A 14771-nucleotide genomic window follows, 5' to 3' on the forward strand; every position below is an offset into this window, starting at 1 on the left:
AAGACTGACTTTGAAGTCTGCATTTAACTCCTTTGCAACATGAATTATTGGAGTAGCCAGTCTCTTCCTTTCTTTCTCGATATCTTTACATCTTTTTCTTTATTACCTCGATCAGTTACAGATACTGAAGTTAGCTTTGCTAACTTAAAGATTGTTTCATGAAATGCGAACAGTATTTTTACTCTAAGAGTGAAGTGGATTTTAATTCATAAAATTATGTTTTTATGTGAAGTATCTTTAACTGAGGTAAAAGACTGACTTTGAAGTCAGCATTTAGCTCCTTTGCAACATGAATTATTGGAGTGGCCAGTCTCTTCCTTTCTATCTTTCTCTATATCTTTACATCTTTTTCTTTATTACCTCGATCAGTTACAGATGCTGAAGTTACATGTAGCTTTGCTAACTTAAAGATCGTTTCATGAAATGCAAACAGTAATTGTCTAAGAGTGAATAGGATTTTAATTCATAAAAAAGTGTTTTTATGTGAAGTATCTTTAACTGAGGTAAAAGACTGACTTTGAAGTCAGCATTTAACTCCTTTGCAGCATGAATAATTGGAGTGGCCAGTCTCTTTCTTTCTTTCTTTCTTTCTCGATATCTTTACATCTTTTTCTTTATTACCTCGATCAGTTACAGATACTGAAGTTAGCTTAGCTAACTTAAAGATCGTTTCATGAAATGCAAACATTAATTGTCTAAGAGTGAATAAGATTTTAATTCATAAAAAATGTGTTTTTATGTGAAGTATCTTTAACTGAGTTTACTGACTTTGAAGTCAGCATCTAGCTCCTTTGCAACATGACTTATTGGAGTAGCCAGTCTCTTCCTTTCGTTCCTTTTTTCCTCTCTATATATCTCTACATATTTCTCTTTATTACCTCGATCAGTTACAGATGCTGAAGTTACATGTAGCTTTGCTAACTTAAAGATCGTTTCATGAAATGCAAACATTAATTGTCTAAGAGTGAATAGGATTTAAATTCATAAAAAAATGTGTTTTTATGTGAAGTATCTTTAACTGAGTTTACTGACTTTGAAGTCAGCATCTAGCTCCTTTGCAACATGACTTATTGGAGTGGCCAGTCTCTTCCTTTCGTTCCTTTTTTTCTCTATATATCTCTCTACATATTTCTCTTTATTACCTCGATCAGTTACAGATGCTGAAGTTAGGTTTGCTAACTTAAAGATTTTATCATGAAATGCGAACATTATTTTTAGTCTAAGAGTGAAGTGGATTTTAATTCATAAAAGTATGTTTTTATGTGAAGTATCTTTAACTGTCAAAGACTGACTTTGAAGTCAGCATCTAGCTCCTTTGCATTATGAATTATTGGAGTAGCCAATCTCTTCCTTTCTTTCTCCTTTTCTCCATATCTCTACATCTTTCTCTTTATTACCTCGATCAGTTACAGATGCTGAAGTTAGCTTTGCTAACTTAAAGATTTTATCATGAAATGCGAACATTATTTTTAGTCTAAGAGTGAAGTGGATTTTAATTCATAAAATTATGTTTTTATGTGAAGTATCTTTAACTGAGGTAAAAGACTGACTTTGAAGTCAGCATCTAGCTCCTTTGCATTATGAATTATTGGAGTAGCCAGTCTCTTCCTTTCTTTCTCCTTTTCTCCATATCTCTACATCTTCCTCTTTATTACCTCGATCAGTTACAGATGCTGATGTTAGCTTTGCTAACTTAAAGATTTTATCATGAAATGCGAACATTATTTTTAGTCTAAGAGTGAAGTGGATTTTAATTCATAAAATTATGTTTTTATGTGAAGTATCTTTAACTGAGGTAAAAGACTGACTTTGAAGTCAGCATCTAGCTCCTTTGCATTATGAATTATTGGAGTAGCCAATCTCTTTCTTTCATTCCTTCTCCTTTTCTCCATATCTCTACATCTTCCTCTTTATTACCTCGATCAGTTGCAGATGCTGAAGTTAGCTTTGCTAACTTAAAAGAGTGTTTGTGAAAGATGAACAATATTTTTAGTCTAAGAGTAAAGTGGATTTTAATTCATAAAATTATGTTTTTATGTGAAGTATCTTTAACTGAGGTTAAAGACTGACTTTGAAGTCAGCATCTAGCTCCTTTGCATTATGAATTATTGGAGTAGCCAATCTCTTCCTTTCTTTCCTTCTCCTTTTCTCCATATCTCTACATCTTCCTCTTTATTACCTCGATCAGTTGCAGATGCTGAAGTTAGCTTTGCTAACTTAAAAGAGTGTGTGTCAAAGATGAACAATATTTTTAGTCTAAGAGTAAAGTGGATTTTAATTCATAAAATTATGTTTTTATGAAAAGTATCTTTAACTGAGGTAAAAGACTGACTTTGAAGTCAGCATTTAGCTCCTTTGCAACATGAATTACTGGAGTAGCCAGTCTCTTCCTTTCTTTCTCGATATCTTTACATCTTTTTCTTTATTACCTCGATCAGTTACAGATGCTGAAGTTAGCTTTGCTAACTTAAAGATTGTTTCATGAAATGGGAACAGTATTTTTACTCTAAGAGTGAAGTGGATTTTAATTCATAAAATTATGTTTTTATGTGAAGTATCTTTAACTGAGGTAAAAGACTGACTTTGAAGTCAGCATTTAGCTCCTTTGCAACATGAATTACTGGAGTGGCCAGTCTCTTCCTTTCTATCTTTCTCTATATCTTTACATCTTTTTCTTTATTACCTCGATCAGTTACAGATACTGAAGTTACATGTAGCTTTGCTAACTTAAAGATCGTTTCATGAAATGCAAACATTAATTGTCTAAGAGTGAATAAGATTTTAATTCATAAAAAATGTGTTTTTATGTGAAGTATCTTTAACTGAGTTTACTGACTTTGAAGTCAGCATCTAGCTCCTTTGCAACATGACTTATTGGAGTGGCCAGTCTCTTCCTTTCGTTCCTTTTTTCCTCTCTATATACATGTATCTCTACATATTTCTCTTTATTACCTCAATCAGTTACAGATGCTGAAGTTAGGTTTGCTAACTTAAAGATTTTATCATGAAATGCGAACATTATTTTTAGTCTAAGAGTGAAGTGGATTTTAATTCATAAAATTATGTTTTTATGTGAAGTATCTTTAACTGAGGTAAAAGACTGACTTTGAAGTCAGCATCTAGCTCCTTTGCATTATGAATTATTGGAGTAGCCAATCTCTTCCTTTCTTTCTCCTTTTCTCCATATCTCTACATCTTTCTCTTTATTACCTCGATCAGTTACAGATGCTGAAGTTAGCTTTGCTAACTTAAAGATTTTATCATGAAATGCGAACATTATTTTTAGTCTAAGAGTGAAGTGGATTTTAATTCATAAAATTATGTTTTTATGTGAAGTATCTTTAACTGAGGTAAAAGACTGACTTTGAAGTCAGCATCTAGCTCCTTTGCATTATGAATTATTGGAGTAGCCAATCTCTTTCTTTCATTCTTTCTCCTTTTCTCCATATCTCTACATCTTCCTCTTTATTACCTCGATCAGTTGCAGATGCTGAAGTTAGCTTTGCTAACTTAAAAGAGTGTTTGTGAAAGATGAACAATATTTTTAGTCTAAGAGTAAAGTGGATTTTAATTCATAAAATTATGTTTTTATGTGAAGTATCTTTAACTGAGGTAAAAGACTGACTTTGAAGTCAGCATTTAGCTCCTTTGCATTATGAATTATTGGAGTAGCCAATCTCTTCCTTTCTTTCCTTCTCCTTTTCTCCATATCTCTACATCTTCCTCTTTATTACCTCGATCAGTTGCAGATGCTGAAGTTAGCTTTGCTAACTTAAAAGAGTGTGTGTCAAAGATGAACAATATTTTTAGTCTAAGAGTAAAGTGGATTTTAATTCATAAAATTATGTTTTTATGAAAAGTATCTTTAACTGAGGTAAAAGACTGACTTTGAAGTCTGCATTTAACTCCTTTGCAACATGAATTACTGGAGTAGCCAGTCTCTTCCTTTCTTTCTCGATATCTTTACATCTTTTTCTTTATTACCTCGATCAGTTACAGATGCTGAAGTTAGCTTTGCTAACTTAAAGATTGTTTCATGAAATGCGAACAGTATTTTTACTCTAAGAGTGAAGTGGATTTTAATTCATAAAATTATGTTTTTATGAGAAGTATCTTTAACTGAGGTAAAAGACTGACTTTGAAGTCAGCATTTAGCTCCTTTGCAACATGAATTACTGGAGTGGCCAGTCTCTTCCTTTCTATCTTTCTCTATATCTTTACATCTTTTTCTTTATTACCTCGATCAGTTACAGATGCTGAAGTTACATGTAGCTTTGCTAACTTAAAGATCGTTTCATGAAATGCAAACAGTAATTGTCTAAGAGTGAATAGGATTTTAATTCATAAAAAATGTGTTTTTTATGTGAAGTATCTTTAACTGAGTTTACTGACTTTGAAGTCAGCATCTAGCTCCTTTGCAACATGACTTATTGGAGTGGCCAGTCTCTTCCTTTCGTTCCTTTTTTCCTCTCTATATATCTCTACATATTTCTCTTTATTACCTCGATCAGTTACAGATGCTGAAGTTAGGTTTTCTAACTTAAAGATTTTATCATGAAATGCGAACATTATTTTTAGTCTAAGAGTGAAGTGGATTTTAATTCATAAAATTATGTTTTTATGTGAAGTATCTTTAACTGAGGTAAAAGACTGACTTTGAAGTCAGCATCTAGCTCCTTTGCATTATGAATTATTGGAGTAGCCAATCTCTTCCTTTCTTTCTTTCTTTCTCCTTTTCTCCATATCTCTACATCTTCCTCTTTATTACCTCGATCAGTTGCAGATGCTGAAGTTAGCTTTGCTAACTTAAAAGAGTGTTTGTGAAAGATGAACAATATTTTTAGTCTAAGAGTAAAGTGGATTTTAATTCATAAAATTATGTTTTTATGAGAAGTATCTTTAACTGAGGTAAAAGACTGACTTTGAAGTCAGCATTTAGCTCCTTTGCAACATGAATTATTGGAGTGGCCAGTCTCTTCCTTTCTTTCTTTCTCTATATCTTTACATCTTTTTCTTTATTACCTCAATCAGTTACAGATGCTGAAGTTAGCTTACCTAACAAAAAGATCGTTTCATGAAAGGCAAACATTACGGTAATTGTCTAAGAGTGAATAGGATTTTAATTCATAAAATTATGTTTTTATGTGAAGTATCTTTAACTGAGGTAAAAGACTGACTTTGAAGTCAGCATTTAGCTCCTTTGCAACATGAATTATTGTGGAGTGGCCAGTCTCTTCCTTTCTTTCTTTCTCTATATCTTTATATCTTTTTCTTTATTACCTCGATCAGTTTCAGATACTAAAGTTAGCTTACCTAACAAAAAGATCGTTTCATGAAAGGCAAACATTAATTGTCTAAGAGTGAATAGGATTTTAATTCATAAAATTATGTTTTTATGTGAAGTATCTTTAACTGAGTTTACTGACTTTGAAGTCAGCATCTAGCTCCTTTGCAACATGAATTACTGGAGTGGCCAGTCTCTTCCTTTCTATCTTTCTCTATATCTTTACATCTTTTTCTTTATTACCTCGATCAGTTACAGATGCTGAAGTTAGCTTAGTAGCTAAGTTAAAGATCGTTTTGTGAAAAATTAATTATTTTTTTAGGCTCAGAATAAATTGGATTTTAATTCATGAAATTATGTTTTAATGTGAAGTATCTTTAACTGAGTTTACTGACTTTGAAGTCAGCATCTAGCTCCTTTGCAACATGAATTACTGGAGTGGCCAGTCTCTTCCTTTCTATCTTTCTCTATATCTTTACATCTTTTTCTTTATTACCTCGATCAGTTACAGATGCTGAAGTTAGCTTAATAGCTAACTTAAAGATCGTTTCGTGAAAAATTAATGATTTTTTTAGGCCCAGAATAAATTGGATTTTAATTCATGAAATTATGTTTTAATGTGAAGTATCTTTAACTGAGGTTACTGACTTTGAAGTCAGCATTTAGCTCCTTTGCAACATAAATCAATAGAGTAGCCAGTTTCTACCTTTCTTTCTTTCTTTCTCTATATCTCTACATCTTTTTCTTTATTACCTCGATCAGTTACAGATACTGTTGTGAGCTTTGCTAACTTAAAGATCGTTTCATGAAATGCAAACATGAATTGTCTCAGAGTGAATAGGATTTTAGTTCATAAAATTATGTTTTTATGTGAAGTATCTTTAACTGAGGTAAAAGACTGACTTTGAAGTCAGCATTTAGCTCCTTTGCAACATGAATTACTGAAGTGGCCAGTCTCTTCCTTTCTTTCTGTCTTTCTCTATATCTTTATATCTTTTTCTTTATTACCTCGATCAGTTACAGATACTAAAGTTAGCTTAGCTAACTTTAAGATCGTTTCATGAAATGCAAACATTAATTGTCCAAGAGTGAATAGGATTTTAGTTCATAAAATTATATTTTTATGTGAAGTATCTTTAACTGAAGTAAAAGACTGACTTTGAAGTCAGCATTTAGCTCCATTGCAACATGAATTACTGGAGTGGCCAGTCTCTTCCTTTCTTTCTTTCTCGATATCTTTACATCTTTTTTCTTTATTATCTCAATCAGTTACAGATACTTAAGTTAGCTTAGCTAACTTAAAGATCATTTCGTGAAAAATGGATGATTTTTTTTAGGCTCAGAGTAAAGTGGATTTTAATTCATAAAATTATGTTTTTATGTGAAGTATCTTTAACTGAGGTTAAAGACTGACTTTGAAGTCAGCATTTAACTCCTTTGCAACATGAATTATTGGAGTGGCCAGTCTCTTCCTTTCTTTCTTTCTTTCTCTATATCTTTACATCTTTTTCTTTATTACCTCGATCAGTTACAGATGCTGAAGTTAGCTTACCTAACAAAAAGATCGTTTCATGAAAGGCAAACATTAATTGTCTAAGAGTGAATAGGATTTTAATTCATAAAATTGTGTTTTTATGTGAAGTATCTTTAACTGAGGTAAAAGACTGATTTTGAAGTCAGCATCTAGCTCCTTTGCAACATGAATTATTGGAGTGGCCAGTCTCTTCCTTTCTTTCTTTCTCTATATCTTTACATCTTTTTCTTTATTACCTCGATCAGTTACAGATGCTGAAGTTAGCTTACCTAACAAAAAGATCGTTTCATGAAAGGCAAACATTAATTGTCTAAGAGTGAATAGGATTTTAATTCATAAAATTGTGTTTTTATGTGAAGTATCTTTAACTGAGGTAAAAGACTGATTTTGAAGTCAGCATCTAGCTCCTTTGCAACATGAATTATTGGAGTAGCCAGTCTCTTCCTTTCTATCTTTCTCTATATCTTTACATCTTTTTCTTTATTACCTCGATCAGTTACAGATGCTGAAGTTAGCTTAATAGCTAACTTAAAGATCGTTTCGTGAAAAATTAATGATTGTTTTAGGCCCAGAATAAATTGGATTTTAATTCATGAAATTATGTTTTAATGTGAAGTATCTTTAACTGAGGTAAAAGACTGACTTTGAAGTCAGCATTTAGCTCCTTTGCAACATGAATTATTGGAGTAGCCAGTCTCTTTCTTTCTTTCTCTATATCTTTACATCTTTTTCTTTATTACCTCGATCAGTTACAGATGCTGAAGTTAGCTTACTTAACAAAAAGATCGTTTCATGAAAGGCAAACATGAATTGTCTCAGAGTGAAAAAGATTCTAATTCATAAAATTATGTTTTTATGTGAAGTATCTTTGACTGAGGTAAAAGACTGACTTTGAAGTCAGCATTTAGCTCCTTTGCAACATGAATTATTGGAGTGGCCAGTCTCTTCCTTTCTTTCTCTATATCTTTACATCTTTTTCTTTATTACCTCGATCAGTTACAGATGCTGAAGTTAGCTTAGCTAACTTAAAGATCGTTTCATGAAATGCAAACATTAATTGTCCAAGAGTGAATAGGATTTTAGTTCATAAAATTATGTTTTTATGTGAAGTATCTTTAACTGAAGTAAAAGACTGACTTTGAAGTCAGCATTTAGCTCCTTTGCAACATGAATTACTGAAGTGGCCAGTCTCTTCCTTTCTTTCTGTCTTTCTCTATATCTTTATATCTTTTTCTTTATTACCTCGATCAGTTACAGATACTAAAGTTAGCTTAGCTAACTTTAAGATCGTTTCATGAAATGCAAACATTAATTGTCTAAGAGTGAATAGGATTTTAATTCATAAAATTGTGTTTTTATGTGAAGTATCTTTAACTGAGGTAAAAGACTGATTTTGAAGTCAGCATCTAGCTCCTTTGCAACATGAATTACTGGAGTAGCCAGTCTCTTCCTTTCTATCTTTCTCTATATCTTTACATCTTTTTCTTTATTACCTCGATCAGTTACAGATGCTGAAGTTAGCTTAATAGCTAACTTAAAGATCGTTTCGTGAAAAATTAATGATTTTTTTAGGCTCAGAATAAATTGGATTTTAATTCATGAAATTATGTTTTAATGTGAAGTATCTTTAACTGAGGTAAAAGACTGACTTTGAAGTCAGCATTTAGCTCCTTTGCAACATAAATCAATAGAGTAGCCAGTTTCTTTCTTTCTCTATATCTCTACATCTTTTTCTTTATTACCTCGATCAGTTACAGATACTGTTGTGAGCTTTGCTAACTTAAAGATCGTTTCATGAAATGCAAACATGAATTGTCTCAGAGTGAATAGGATTTTAGTTCATAAAATTATGTTTTTATGTGAAGTATCTTTAACTGAAGTAAAAGACTGACTTTGAAGTCAGCATTTAGCTCCTTTGCAACATGAATTACTGAAGTGGCCAGTCTCTTCCTTTCTTTCTGTCTTTCTCTATATCTTTATATCTTTTTCTTTATTACCTCGATCAGTTACAGATACTAAAGTTAGCTTAGCTAACTTTAAGATCGTTTCATGAAATGCAAACATTAATTGTCCAAGAGTGAATAGGATTTTAGTTCATAAAATTATATTTTTTTGTGTAGTATCTTTAACTGAAGTAAAAGACTGACTTTGAAGTCAGCATTTAGCTCCATTGCAACATGACTTATTGGAGTGGTCAGTCTCTTCCTTTCGTTCCTTTTTTCCTCTCTATATATCTCTACATCTTTCTCTTTATTACCTCGATCAGTTACAGATGCTGAAGTTAGCTTTGCTAACTTAAAGATTGTTTCATGAAATGCAAACATTATTTTTAGTCTAAGAGTGAAGTGGATTTTAATTCATAAAATTATGTTTTTATGTGAAGTATCTTTGACTGAGGTAAAAGACTGACTTCGAAGTCAGCATTTAACTCCTTTGCAACATGAATAATCGGAGTGGCCAGTCTCTTCCTTTCTTTCTTTCGCGATATCTTTACATCTTTATCTTTATTACCATGATCAGTTACAGATACTGAAGTTGGCTTTGCTAACTTAAAGATCATTTTGTGAAAAATGAGTGATTTTTTTTAGGCTCAGAGTAAAGTGGATTTAATTCATAAAATTATGTTTGTATGTGAAGTATCTTTAACTGAAGTGAAAGACTGACTTTGAAGTCAGCATTTAACTCCTTTGCGACATAAATTATTGGAGTGGCTAGTCTCTTCCTTTCTTTCTCGATATCTTTACATCTTTTTCTTTATTACCTCGATCAGTTACAGATACTGAAGTTGGCTTTGCTAACTTAAAAGAGTGTTTTGTAAAAGATGAACAATATTTTTAGCTTTCTTTTTTACATCTGATTTTGATGAAATTTTCAGTGTTATGCTTGTTGAATTTTTCTCTTTATATTCAAATCATGTTTTTGTTGGGGTGGACTTGTCCTTTAAAGATTGTTTCATGAAATGCGAACATTAATTGTCTAAGAGTGAAGTGGATTTTATTTCATAAAATTATATTTTTATGTGAAGTATCTTTAACTGAGGTAAAAGACTGACTTTGAAGTCAGCATCTAGCTCCTTTGCATTATGAATTATTGGAGTAGCCAGTCTCTTTCTTTCTTTCTTTTTTTCTTTCTTTCTCTTTTTTTCCATATCTCTATATCTTCCTCTTTATAACCTCGATCAGTTACAGATGCTGAAGTTAGCTTTGCTAACTTAAAAGAGTGTTTTGTAAAAGATGAGCAATATTTTTAGTCTAAGAGTAAAGTGGATTTTAATTCATAAAATTATGTTTTTATGAGAAGTATCTTTAACTGAGGTAAAAGACTGACTTTGAAGTCAGCATTTAACTCCTTTGCAACATGAATAATTGGAGTGGCCAGTCTCTTTCTTTCTTTCTCTATATCTTTACATCTTTTTCTTTATAACCTCGATCAGTTACAGATGCTGAAGTTACATGTAGCTTTGCTAACTTAAAGATTGTTTCATGAAATGCGAACATTAATTGTCTAAGAGTGAAGTGGATTTTATTTCATAAAATTATATTTTTATGTGAAGTATCTTTAACTGAGGTAAAAGACTGACTTTGAAGTCAGCATCTAGCTCCTTTGCATTATGAATTATTGGAGTAGCCAGTCTCTTTCTTTCTTTCTTTCTTTCTTTCTTTCTCTTTCTCCATATCTCTATATCTTCCTCTTTATTACCTCTATCAGTTACAAATGCTGAAGTTAGCTTTGCTATTACTTAAAAGAGTGTTTTGTGAAAGACGAGCAATATTTTTAGTCTAAGAGTAAAGTGGATTTTAATTCATAAAATTATGTTTTTATGTGAAGTATCTTTAACTGAGGTAAAAGACTGACTTTGAAGTCAGCATTTAGCTCCTTTGAAACATGAATTATTGGAGTGGCCAGTCTCTTTCTTTCTATCTTTCTCTATATCTTTACATCTTTTTCTTTATTACGTCGATCAGTTACAGATGCTGAAGTTAGCTTTGCTAACTTAAAGAGTGTGACATACTCGAATTATAACATGATACCTTTGTGCTGCACCAAAGTCGGAAGTTGGCTGGGGCTTAGGTACTAAATCTTGGTCTTAAAACGGGGGTCTCTGGAAAGGCTTTTGGATAAACGATTACTAAAAATGCAATGCTCTTGAACTGACCATATAGGGGGTGTCCGGAACTCATTAGATGTAGGCGTAATTGGTAGTAGCTATGTAAAAAAAAAAATGTGCATGTTTTGCAAGATTCATATCGGGCTAGCACAAGCCAGGCGCTATGGCTCTGCGCAAAGCATATCACTACATAAAAATACCGCCCTCTACCATTAAACTGTGAGATACATCTTAAAGGTATAACTCATTATGCTACATTATCTTGCATGGAAACCTTGATTTTCATTGGCTGATGAGCATTGTTACCATTGGATGGCAAAGTTACCATTATAGCAACTATATGCAACAGGCCCAGAACTTTTGAATATGGACCAAAACTCAGGGATGTAGTCGAGACTGGTAAGTCCAAGTCATGAGGCTGATGGAGAGAACCTTCTCTCATAGACTTTGTACACAACCAAGGCCGGTAAAATATGGCCTCAAGACCAGTCTCTACTACATCCTTACTAAAAAAGTATATATATATATTGCCTGATTTTAGCAATAGTGAGACCTTAGTCTATGAGATGAGATAAACCAGAGTGAGAAAAACAGGGAAGCTTTTTATTATGTCCAACATTTTATCAGACAAGTTCCATTGCATCGACAGTTACCATAGTAACACTGCTTCTCAGCCAATCAAAATCAATGAAAGTTATCAGATTAGGGGCCTGTTGCAGAAAGAGTTGCGTTTAAACGCAAGTCCCGAATACGGGTGCTTCGTTGGCTGAAAATCAAGTTGAGCAAGATCTTTTGAGTTGCGTTTGATTGCAGCTCTTTCTGCAACAGGCCCTGACTACTTGTCGGATAAAAATGTTGAAGAAACGCTCGCTCCTCCCGCCAATGAATTCTTGTATTTTCAGATTACCTGTATTCCGAGGGTCTTCAGGAGACGTATGATGTATTCTTACAGGAGAGCCCCCATCTGGAAGAGATGAGGAACTTCCCTGCCATGGGTATACTGGTAAGTTGTTTGTACAATTATGTAAATCAGGGGACTGGGAATGATTTCTTATAAAGTGGAGATGCTGCTTTCGAAAAAAAAAAATGGCAAGCTAAGAAAATAAGTGTTTTAATTCTAAAATGAAGGTGATTTTGTTTAAATTTATATATATTTTAGCTGGCATACCAGTCTGATTTCCAGGGGGTGCTGCCTGTGGTGTATATCATACGCTGCACCCCTCAGGAAACTCTTTAAGGTGCATCAGCGCCCCTTCTCCCAGGGCCATGATTAAAATATAAAAGAGCAAGTCCTTCCTGATGCAAAGTTGTTTTCAATTAAAGCAAAAAAAAACGAGATAAATACCATTGTTTGACAAAAATATTTTATTCATAAAAGTTTGTTTATGTTAGATTGAATGCTCATGAATGTAAAACTTCAACTTTCTGAGAAAGGCAATTCATACATGATAGGAATTGGTTGATCTTTGTAGGTTTGCAAATGGTGGAGTTTATAACGTGAAGGATTACGGATCACAATGTGTAATGTGAAGAAGGAAAGGAAATACTGGTAGGATTTATATTACATGAAAAATGGGGACACCAAACCTTCTTTTACTTTTTGTTCATCATGTTATTCGTGCTAATTAAAGCCGTCTTTCTATCAGGGTAGACTCCTTGTCTAATGGTCTAGAGAAACCAGTCTCACTTGTTACTCATTCATGTTGGCGAAATCATGACATCCTTCTCTTCTGAAGCCAGCCAGCAATACCAATTGTGTCACTTTTTTAATTGCTGAAGCAATATCTGGATCATTACCCTCTTTGATTTATACCCCCCTCCCCCCTCCATTTACATGCAAATCACATCTTTCCTTAAATGAAAATTGTTTTCTGTAATTTTCTAATAAGCTCAAACAGAAACAAACAAAGAGAAGGAGATGGAACTTAACTTGGAAGACACAGGAACATGATTGAACTAAATTTGATGAAGTTTGGTAGTGCACTGATTTATTTGCTACATTCTCAGAATTGCATTACAAATTTAGCATACATGTATTTTCAAATTACGTCACAATCAACCAATGAAAATAAAGAGAATGGAGCAGCCAACTGAAAGTGGACAAGTCTAATTCATAAAAAAACAACCAATAAGAGATAGGGGAGTGAGATGAAGAAGATGTTGAGATGATTACATAATAAGAATGTTGAACAAAAGAATCAGATGTGAGAATGTAATGAATGAACACATCTGAATAGGAAAGGAATGACAGAAGCAGGTTGAAAGTCAAATGTAAATGGATGACAACAGAAGCATCAAGAATGTAAACAAAGCTGAACTAGATACCAAAGCTTGAACTGTAAATGACTAAACTTTAAAAGGAAACCAGATGTCTCAATGACAGTCTTATATAATATGAGAAACGTAGCATTGATTCTCATTTGATGAATCTCATACTTTTCTACTTTGTGTGTATTTTTTTTCTTTCTTTCATACAGCCTCTTGGAGCAAAGAGTTTACAAGTGATCGTTGAAGAGTATTATGAATTGATGTCCCAAGGTGAGGTCAAAGATTGAGTTATATGTATATTACCATGGCTGTACACAGTGGGATGAGGGCAGTTGTCCCCCAGAAAGTTTGAAAACTTCATTTTTTCCTGAAAATGTTCGCAAAATTCCCCAAACATGTGCACAAAATCCTTTTTTTTTTTCATTTTAGAAAATGCAAAAGCACCCCCATGGCAAGCTTAGTAGCTTTGCTTCTTCGCTATCAATTTCTTTTTTTCTTTTTTAATAATGCATTCTGCCCCCCCCCCCCCCCCCCCCCCCCCCCCGTTTTCAAGTAGAGTTATTTCACATGTTTTTTCACCTATCTCACTACAACAAGCTGGCAATTGTGACATTGAGACTAATTTTTTAAAATACTCTTTTTTGTCAAAAAAATACTTTTTTTTGTAGAAGGTTGGCAGGTCTGGGTAAACAAGCTCTATGATAAAAAAGAGCGATTTGAATGTCCTGTGAGTTTACCTTTTATTTTTTTATTTGTTTCTATTTTATTTCCACATTTACATCAGAATGCTATACAAGGCCACATCTTGTTACTTTCACGTCAATTATAGATGAAAAATCTTGATGATGACGAGTATGGCAGGGACAAAGGGGCCCAAGAGAGCCCATTTGGGACAATTTAGTTTTTATTTTGTGTGTGGCATTTTTGTGTCCATATGATAGGCTTACATTGTTCTTGTCTCATTTTTCAGATACAAGTAAAGTGAAGAATGCCAATGATGCCCTTTACAAGCTTTGGAAGAGATTTGATTCTCTCCTGGTACAGATCAAGTAAGTATTAAAAGAAACCAAACCACATAAAAAGTGGAGTCACTGTGAGGTTATTGAACTGGTGCCTGGTGAAAATGGCAGAGGTAAAATTGGCACAGGTTAAAAATTGCAGATGTAGAAATGGCAGAGGAAAATAGGCTGAGATAAAAATCAGCAGAGGTAAAATGACAATGAAAAATTGGCTGGTCTTGCACTCCCATTCAATTAAATCACAGTGGCTGCCGCACACATCATCAATTGGGCAAAATGAATTTTTGGAACATTTCATTTCTCAGAATTCTATTTTGAACACTAAAAAATATGGATTTTCATTTTTGTCATAGCAAAGCCCATGCATATGCAATTACCACTTTCCCACGGAAAAGGGGAATGGTGTAAATAGTCCACAAAGAAAGCCAATAAAACATGAATTATAAATATTAAACACACAAAAAACTTCTGCCCGCTCCCTCTCACACTCACAAACATACTCAATGTAAATTTGAAGTCTAGTGCTTCATCATGTATTTTAAAATGAAAAGAAAACAA

General features: G+C 33.1%; 1 protein-coding gene across 1 annotated transcript in view; it reads left to right on the top strand.

Moving 5' to 3' along the window:
* LOC121413587 (protein NPAT-like) overlaps window positions 1-14771 on the top strand; it is a 38890-nt gene that overhangs the window by 10477 nt on the left and 13642 nt on the right. The window contains exons 2-4 of the mRNA XM_041606459.1: window positions 11829-11929; window positions 13404-13464; window positions 14165-14243. Coding sequence (XP_041462393.1) covers window positions 11829-11929; window positions 13404-13464; window positions 14165-14243 — 241 coding nt within the window. The remainder of the gene's footprint in view (window positions 1-11828; window positions 11930-13403; window positions 13465-14164; window positions 14244-14771) is intronic.

The sequence above is a fragment of the Lytechinus variegatus genome, chromosome 4 (assembly GCF_018143015.1).
Source record: "Lytechinus variegatus isolate NC3 chromosome 4, Lvar_3.0, whole genome shotgun sequence".
NCBI classification, from domain to species: Eukaryota; Metazoa; Echinodermata; class Echinoidea; order Temnopleuroida; family Toxopneustidae; genus Lytechinus; species Lytechinus variegatus.